Consider the following 8,994-nt stretch of genomic DNA (forward strand, 5'->3'; position numbering starts at 1 on the left):
AAGCTAATGGTAAAAAACAAGAATTCTGCAGTTTCACAGATTAAAATCTGAACTTTCGAATTCAATGATACTATTTAGAATACCAAATAGAAAAGAAACAAATTCAGCACCATATAATCTCAACAGTGAGGGTAAAACACACATTTTAGGGCAGGCAGTATCCATGGTCTATAGCAGAACGGTTCTCCCCTCATCCCCTTCCTTGCTGATCAAAATGTTTCAGGGCCCATGTCTTCGCAGCTCCCATAGTTCTTCACTAACATCTGCAGAGACCCAACCTTGACGGTCTTCGTAGACCCTCGTACCCATCAGGATGGTTAAACCTGCTGTGCAAGCACCATCCCAGAGGAACACTGTCGAGATGGTTCCTCATCGATGGGCTTGAACACCACAGCGTACCTGCTCCCAGAGGAATCATAGCGAAGGATTGAGGACCACAAGGCGGGCAGCAAAAAGCAAGGTAGGAGGAGGGACCTCTCTCGAGACAACTCGACCCGGAGAGTCACCAGAATAACCTTGACAGGAGTTGGCCCGGCCGCACGTCTGCCCGTTCCACAGGAGAGAGAGAGAGGGACACCCCGTCGAGGTGGAGTATGTTTTTTTTTTTACTGTTTCATGCATCCCGTTATTTTCGTAACAGGGGTGGAACTAAAATAACGTGTTATCCACAGCATCCAAAGTTTGTTACAAATGCATCCTTTGCCTTTTTCCGAGCCATCAAGCATACCCTGAGGTTTGTAAACTACACCTTAGAAACGTCTTATCCACAAACTCTTAGTTTTCACAAGGCAAGCTCATCACGTTTACACAAAACATCAAATTATGCGTGGCCATTTCGGTGCCTCGGTTCTGTCCATGTCTTGGAAGAAGCGTTCGAGTTTGAATGCACAAAAGAGAGGTCCTGTCGCAGCCTATATCATCAAAACATGATGCGTCACAATACAAGATAACAAAGCGTCCTTTTCTCCAAACAACCAAAAGTCCATATCCCCAAGAGACCCCAAAATCCACAACCTAGCTGCCACGGGATGACTCGCCAATTTTGATGGCTTTTATGCCAAAACAGTTACCTAGCTGCCACCACCCTGATCGAACGAGCTCTAATTCTGTCCCAGCCTGACATAAAATTAGTAGATAGGTCCGAGTAATATTTACAGCCCAAACCAAAGGCTATGAGGGGCCTAGCTCATAAAAGCACAACACCTTAAACTAGGGCCCAGTCTATTTACGAGCCGGGACCTCAACAGGCTTTTGCTTACTACTTTTTCCCCACATGGTGGCACCTTTAGCTTTAACTTCAAGGCATTCAGATACCATCATCAGTATACACGAAAAAGGCAGATATTATTTAATAGCACCAAGATTGTCATGATGACCTGACATGATTAATCCATTGGCACGCCAACTCCAATCAAACAAAGTTTTCACCTTGCACCAAAGACAAGGCGCCATGGAGCCCTCACATTAGCAAAAATACCCTTAATGTTACTCTCTTTTTTCTAGTTTGAGACTGCACAGGAACAGTGTCCTTAAAAGGAGGTCTGGAGTAGAAGCCCACACACTGTGGCACCGAGGCATCACATGACAACACACCAACCAGAACAGCTGACAATTAATTTTGGTACGAAAATTACATTAAAACTACATATTTTCATTTTAAGAAAAATATTTTTCTAGATAGGGAAAGAGATCATGTTAAGGTACGTTGTGTTTTCAGATAAACAAAATATCATTTGATCATATTGCACATGAAAAATTTCATGTGTTCTTGTTAAATCAATAAAATACAAAGCATATAAATCTATTAGGACCTAGCAATTTATATAGATATAAGAGAGAGAGAGAGAAGAGGGCCGCAAACTAATATTTCTTTTAAGTTTCTGGGAATTCCATTCATTAGTCAAGGATCTGAAGATGCTAGAGACAACGAATAAATAAATACATAGGGACAAACCATTCAACAAAAAGTTGTCCTAGTCCCAGGACACAAAAAAAGAAATGCCACCAAGGCCTACCTTCATTAATTTATCATAATGAATCAGAGACCAACAAGAGGAATCATCACGACCGGAAGGAAAATAGCCAACAAGAACTTGGACTAAAAAATTCTTTGATGAAATTGCGCAGACTCTAAAGATGATATGGTACAAAAAAAAACATCCCAAGATGTGGAAAACAAAAAACAAGAGGGAAGAAAGGGAAAAATAAAAAAAGGGAAAACCACTCACATTGGTGCCTTTTCCTTCACAATACACAACCAGAAAGCCACCAATTCTGCACTTCCTACGCTACCCTAGAACTAATTGCTCTATTCCCTTCAGCATTTTTACATATACTACAAAGCACCGGCCGATCGATTACCCATAATTTCCTCACTGCAAGAAAAAAGGAGCGACGAACAAAATTTCAGGCTAGAACCTAATATGGGAAAACTCCCCCCGCTCCCACTACTACAGTTCTCCAGTGTGCAATAGAAAAGAGATTTGAAGCGAGCAATTGTTTACCTTTCCTGCCTCTGCCCCACACCTATATAGGCCTTCACAGAGAGTGATATGATCAATGGAACACGTCCCCCCGATCTTTTTGTGCAGCTTCCCCTCTCAGCCTCGAGGCGAGGATTTCAGACCAGTGACAGGAGATCGAGCATCATCCGCTTCGGAATCGCTGCCCGATGAGCTCCCTGAATCTGAATCTGTTCACCACCCATAAACCAAAAAAAAACTTTGAACGCCCTCAAACGCATAAAAACAGAGGAAACGGTTAGATGATGGAATTCCCAAATTATGTACCGCTTGATGATGATGAGTCGCTACTCGAACTACTAGAACTGCTAGACCCACTGGCGTATCCTACATCCTTATCGATCTCAACAGGGGGAAAATTTGTTGATGGCATATTGTCGCATATGTCAACATCTTCCTCTCCTTGTTCACCTGTAAAGGTAGACAGGAAAAGAAAGAGTTAAATACCCATACCAGAGGCTTCAGTAACAGTATTCACCCATAAACAGAGCCACCGACCCTTCCTCTTCACTGCTGCAGCTTCGGGCGTCTCAATAACCTGCTAACAATAGCAGAAACGAATAAACCCCAATTAAGTCAGCCCATCATAATTCTCTAGTTAAACGAGCACAAGTAAAGAAGGCAATGTGCTTGCAACTTTCATACCTTCTCTGGTGGATGAGCATTCTGATCAGCAGCCTGAGCCCGCTGATCCTGCGGCTGCTGCTCCATGAGCGCCAGCCTCTTCATCTTACTGAGGGCCTTCTTGCAATTGTACACAAAACGATCAAGCTCCCACAGAGTTTCGATATCCAAGACATCGATGTCAACCTCGATCTCGTCACCATGCTGGGCGAGGTTCAGATTCCTCCGCCTGATGATCTGAACCACTTGGTCCATCTTCTCCTGAGGGAGATTCTGTAAATTCATGCTCAATTTCTGCTTCTCCTCAAAACTCATCTCCCTCTTATTTAGATCTTTTGCCTTTGGCTTCGGCTGCTTACTGGAATGTGGCCTCTCACCTACTGATACTTGCCCACCCTTCGGCTTTACAGAAGGCCCAGTCAATGGCGGTAGGCTCTTTGATGAAACGGTCACCACTGCCTCTTCAGGGCTAAAAACTGGTTGGCCCGAACGATTCTGCTGCGCCTGAATGCCAGAAGACCAAGACCCAGTACTGGGTGCAGGCATCACCCGCTTCACAGGCACCAATGAGTCTTCATGGTAAGGGTTCCGGATCTCTTCCTCTGCAAGCTGCCGCTCCTCTTCATACTTCTTGTATGCAGTACCCCACATTTGTTCGAAGCAATTCAGGAGCTGCTCCGCCATTGTGTTCACATCATGGCCCTTAGGATTATACAATAGTGCGTTGTTGAAGGTCAGGCGCACGTCAGATGCAAATTCCATTGGCGATGCATACTGATTATGGCCAAGCTTCATCTTTATTGTGCCAAGATCCATAGGACGCTTGATTATGGTGTTGTAGTCGTGAAGACACATCCCCACAACATCCACTGGAACATTGAAGACCCAACCGTGCCTGTGTTTCATCAGTTTGGAAAGGATCAGCCCACAACGCTTCATCATCTGCCCGAGAAGCCTATCAGCCATCAGATCCGGAGTGAACACCCTCTTTGATGCGGCATTGGGTGTTATTGGCAGCGGCCGCTTGCTTCCGGTGGTTTTCTTTCCCTCTGCATGCGGTATCTTTGACTTCCCTGTGACGAAGTCCGACGAGCGATAGAACTGGTTCGCCTTGGGGGTCCTCTTCTCCTTCACCCTGCCATCCACCTGCTGATCAAGAACCGAAAGATTCAGAGGTGGAGGCCGTGCATGCGCCACGGGAGTCTTCGCAGGAGCAAGCTCCCTGTAGGAACCTGAAAACTGCACCGCCGCACCGTAGTCAGATCTGGATGGACGCTCGCGAGAATCAATCTTGATAAGCAAGCTCTGGACCTGCGCGAGCTCCTCCATCAGCCGGTCCCGGAGTTCATTCAACCGTCGACGGGAGAACGAGGCAAGGTCGAACGAAACGTAAGATGAACGGGAGAACGGATCACCTCCGCCGCCAGAGGGCTGAACCTCCCTGACATGGAGGCCGACGCCGTTCTGGTTGAGCGAGGAGGAGTCATCGGAGGCGGCTCGACCCAGATCGGAGGAAGGGCCGTCTAGGGCACCTGAACCCTCGCCCCTGGCAGGGGCGACCACAAAGGGAACGGCACCACGGGCGTCGAAAGAGGGCTTGTTAGGGTTCTTTCTCATATAAACCTTGTAGTCTCCCCACTGAGGCTCATTACGGCTCACGAGAAGGGCGGACGCCATGAGACACCCAAATAGATCAGCATAGAACGCTCCCGGAGAGAACCTGGACGGAGATCATAGGGAGGGAACGAGGTTGCATGGAGAGAAACCCGCCGGATTACGGCGAGTTCAGCCGTCGGAGAGCGCTCGCAGAGAGACAGAGAGAGAGAGGGTTTGGCCTCCGCCTTTGGAATGGGGATCAAGAAAGTCCCCCTCCACCGCCTTCTTAAAGGCAGCAGATCTGCCCAGATAAACCTCAGACCCATCCTCAGCCGTCGATGAGGAAACCCACGAAGCCATCGGACGGATCGTACGATTTGCTTGCTGCCCGGGGAACTGACCGTCCTATCTGCAGGAACGGTGGAAATCTCTTCTCACAGACACGTGTCGCAAGATATGCGTGCATTAATTCGGGAAGGTTTCCTTGCTTTCTTTTCGCGCCATGGAAGGGTTTGTGGGGTTTGTGGGGCCCATGGAGAGCTGACATGTCTTCTCGGGTACTATTGGTCCAGCTGGCGCATCTCCACCGCGGGAAAAAGGAAATATCTTACTTTCTAATCGGATCGATATTTCCCGAGCCAGCTGGGTCTGCTCCCCGGATCAATTTGGGTGCCAACCAACCCCGACCCACCGAACCGCGCTGCCCCCTGTGTAGGCTCGCTGCTGCTAGATGGATCGGGTCTGAGAGTGATATGATCCGGGCCAAGGCTGCTAAAATCCATACTCGTTTAAGCGAATCAACATAACAATCGTCCATGCTTGAGCTCGAGAGGACCTAATCGACAACCGGCTGCACCAAGCATGCTGACCACACCTGGTCATTGACGGAAATGGTTCAGTGTATCTAAAACAATGAGTCTGATAGGCCCGTTACATAAAATTTATAATGCGTTGGTTTGGGTTGGAGCAGTGTAACCTAATTTTTAGTCCAGTATTTCTTTCTTTGGCCGGTGACTTGTTCGGCTAACTTTTTTTTTATCAGCAAAAGCTGGGTTAGACCGGCCCCTACCAGTTATACAGCTATACCATTGGGTTTTGAACCTGCAATGTCCCAACACAAGGTGACGTGAACTAGCTGCTTCTACCATACAAGCTGAGCCCCCAGTTAGTTGTTTCGGTTAACTGTTAATAAAGTAATGGGTGAAAATTAAATGTGCCTAAGTGTGAAGCAAGCGTTTAGAAAATGTCTTAATGTGTGAGCCATAAGGGGAGCAAAGTAAGATGCCATAATAAAGTAAGTGAAAGTAGGGCTCCTAGTTTGGCTCGTAAATAGCTCGTAAAAGAGGCAAGCTCAGCATGTTGAACTCAGACAGGCTGGTTACGTAGTAATAAATATATTTTAAATATGAAAATATATCTCATAATGTAGTGTAAAATAAATAGTTAATGTGGTTTAGAGTTGAACTCCTATTGCTTCTAGTTTTTTTTTTTTTGGGTAAATGAGTCAGCTTGAGCTTGGGCGCAATAAGCCTACAGTTCAAATTCTATTGCTTTAAGTTGTTAAACAAAATTTTTTACCTCGAACTCAGCTTGTTCAAATTGAGCTTAAACTCAGCTGAACTTGCCACAAAAACAACCAGGGCTTGAACACTTCATATTGAGTTTATTTGGCTTGTTTATTAGAATGCATAAATAAGTAGATAAACGCTTCATAGTGATTTTACATAAATTAATTTTTTAAGTTTTTTTAATACTATATTTTACAATAAACCATACAACAACAACTACTACGCCTTCATCCCAAAACAATTGGGGTCGGCAATATGAACCAAAAAAGAAAATCATTCTGGGTCTTCCACATGAATCCTTCTCCTCCAATCATTTCTATCCAATGCCATGTCCTCGGTGAGGTTCAAAGCATTCATATACTTTCCTATCACCTCCATCCATGTCTTCCTAGGCCTACCCTGACCTCTTTTAACTAATATATTTTCTCATTTCTCCATCATTCTAACTGGAGCATCATTAGGCCTTCGCCGAATATGTCCAAACCATCATAAACGATTCTCTTTCATCTTATTTTCAATAGGTGCAACACCTACCTTCTTACGTATCTTCTCGTTCTGAATTTTACAATAAACCATAATATCTAAAAAACATACAATTTTCTAACGTGAAAATAATGTTTCCATTCTCTAGAAGTGGGCATCTCACAGAGTCTCCAAAGCACGAAAAAAAGTGCTTAGTTTCACGTTTCTTAAGCAAGTTTGTAAAGTGTTTAAAAGCTTTCGGTAAGTATGGTTTGATTGTCTAAACATAGAGTGGATCTAGCCAGTCTTTAATGGCTTTGCAACAGGACCACATCTGTGATTATAGGGATGGCAGTGGACCAGGGGAGTGGGCCCCGTCCCATGAAACGAGGATGGAGGCAGTGATGGACTTACGCTTTCCCCAGATCCGCATTGCCCCACCCCGCCCCATTTCGATCCTTGTTAGTAAGATGCTAAAATAGTTTTTAGGGATGACAGTGGACCAAGGGGAAACAGACCCTGCCCCAACTTGCCTCGTTTGGACCGGTGATGGAGGACATAAAATGAGGATTGAGGTTAAAATCAAAACCAGTACGGGGATGGAGGGCATACTTTTGAGATGGGGTGGGGATGGAAACCTTGTCCCCCACCCCTGCCCCGGTTCCACAGACATCCCTAGTGATTATCACCCAATTCATATCAGCTCAAGTGTGGTTAAAGAATTTAAAATCAGAGTTCCCATGAAACTCAAACCCAAGCTCATCAAGAAAAGGCCAAATTTTTTTCTTTATTTTTTGGATAGTCCAAGGAACACCCCCCCCGCTTCCCTTCCCTTTCCATCATTGATCACACATTGGCTGGCCTCTGGTTGGTAAAATCCTTGAGATCCCCCTTGCCCATAGAGGAGTACACCCAGCATCGACATTGTGGCAAGAGACCACCCATGGATTTTGAACTTGTGACGTCTGGTCAACTTGGTGATAAAGGTAGAGATTTAGTAAATTTGACTTTCATGATGCATGGAGGACCATTGCTTGGTGCAATGGCAAGTGCTCGGGTTGTCAGCATGGACACATGGATTTGAGTCTTGAGGTTGACCATTTCTTGTAGAAAAGCAGAAGGTTAGGACCAGCACTAGTGTGCCCCTCCTCAATCTGGAGTACTTGGCTGAATTGGGTATGATCTCTTTTTTTTTTACTTTGTGAAGCAAAACTCAAATAGGATTCGTGAGGAAATCAATTGAATTATGATTATTTAGGAAAAAACAAGAAATTCTACAAAAAAATGGAAATTAACCGACATTCCATTTCTGACCTAAGCTACTAAACGCCTTGATCGTTCATCTACTTATATATGAGAAATTCTTAATTTTGATAAATCCAACTTCTATTTTGATAAACTCTAATTATGATGATTTCTTAATTTAACTTAACTTCCTATATTGAATATTCACCAATCATTTGGGTCCAATATCCAAATACAAACTAAAAAAGACAATAAAATCAAAAGTGATGTATCCAAATGGATCATGTGGACTCGGGTCGTGTCACACTCCTGCTTTGCATCTGGACCCTAGTCACATGTTGCTCCTACTCTGCTTCACTTTCATAATGCAACCTCTTAAAATGAAGATGACATAACTATGGCCAACAGGTTTGATTCTATCATGAGATGTGAGAAGGAAAGTATGTCATACGATGAAATGTGGGGTAGTTGAGCCATTCCTAATCTTTCAACTTGTTAACATTACATAGTCCTGGTTTAACACAAGAAAATTACCAAAAGTGTTTTCCCTTCTATGTACCATGATTGATTTTTTTTTCAATCAATCAGAAGTACCTAGCTTGCTAGAGAACTTTTTGACTTCTTAATGGTTTTAGTTGGAAATAAACTTTTAGACACTTTTGACTCTAAATATCAACCCTGTTCCTTTTATCTGTATAACACTGAACCTGGTCCATATGATGTCATGTTGCACATCTTGGTTTACAAGATCAATAACAGGTGAGGTTTTAGCTTAACCCATGTAGATGGTTCAAGCATGAAGATGATGTATTAAATGATAAAGCCAATCCTTATGGAACTTGTGTTAGTAGTCAATCTTTTGCAGAAGGTTCTCTAAAAATGAGCCTAGTGAATCTTTTGCAGAAGATTAAGCCTTCAAAGGCTTGTGAAATACGATCTGATGCTTGAAATCGATGATCAAGGATCTTCCTTTGATA

General features: G+C 44.1%; 1 protein-coding gene across 2 annotated transcripts; it reads right to left on the bottom strand.

Moving 5' to 3' along the window:
• Nucleotides 1–2,096: 2,096 nt before the first annotated feature.
• Nucleotides 2,097–4,996, bottom strand: LOC149834856 (transcription factor GTE2-like). 2 transcript variants are annotated; one of them, XM_090011581.1, is made up of 5 exons: nt 3,168–4,996; nt 3,021–3,060; nt 2,790–2,933; nt 2,505–2,692; nt 2,097–2,375 (listed from the first exon to the last, which is right to left on the bottom strand). In XM_090011581.1, exons 1-4 carry the CDS (start codon nt 4,821–4,823, stop codon nt 2,601–2,603), a joined length of 1,932 nt encoding a protein of 643 aa, XP_089867707.1. In that variant the 5' UTR covers nt 4,824–4,996; the 3' UTR covers nt 2,097–2,375; nt 2,505–2,600. The 2 variants fall into 2 exon arrangements, with proteins under 2 accessions (XP_089867707.1, XP_089867706.1); XM_090011580.1 differs by having other exon boundaries at nt 3,021–3,063; nt 3,168–4,958.
• Between the last annotated feature and the right edge of the window lie 3,998 nt (nt 4,997–8,994).

The sequence above is a fragment of the Nuphar pumila genome, chromosome 6, assembly GCF_984573655.1.
Source record: "Nuphar pumila chromosome 6, dmNupPumi1.hap1.1, whole genome shotgun sequence".
NCBI lineage: Eukaryota > Viridiplantae > Streptophyta > Magnoliopsida > Nymphaeales > Nymphaeaceae > Nuphar > Nuphar pumila.

What these genes read in the sequence shown, in the direction of transcription:
- LOC149834856 (XM_090011580.1), bottom strand. Translation starts at nt 4,823, where the DNA reads ATGGCGTCCGCCCTTCTCGTGAGCCGTAATGAGCCTCAGTGGGGAGAC. An exon ending in ATGCTCATCCACCAGAGAAG is followed by an intron (nt 3,064 to 3,167) that starts GTATGAAAGTTG and finishes TGCTATTGTTAG; the next exon opens with CAGGTTATTGAGACGCCCGA. An exon ending in CGACTCATCATCATCAAGCG is followed by an intron (nt 2,693 to 2,789) that starts GTACATAATTTG and finishes GGTGGTGAACAG; the next exon opens with ATTCAGATTCAGGGAGCTCA.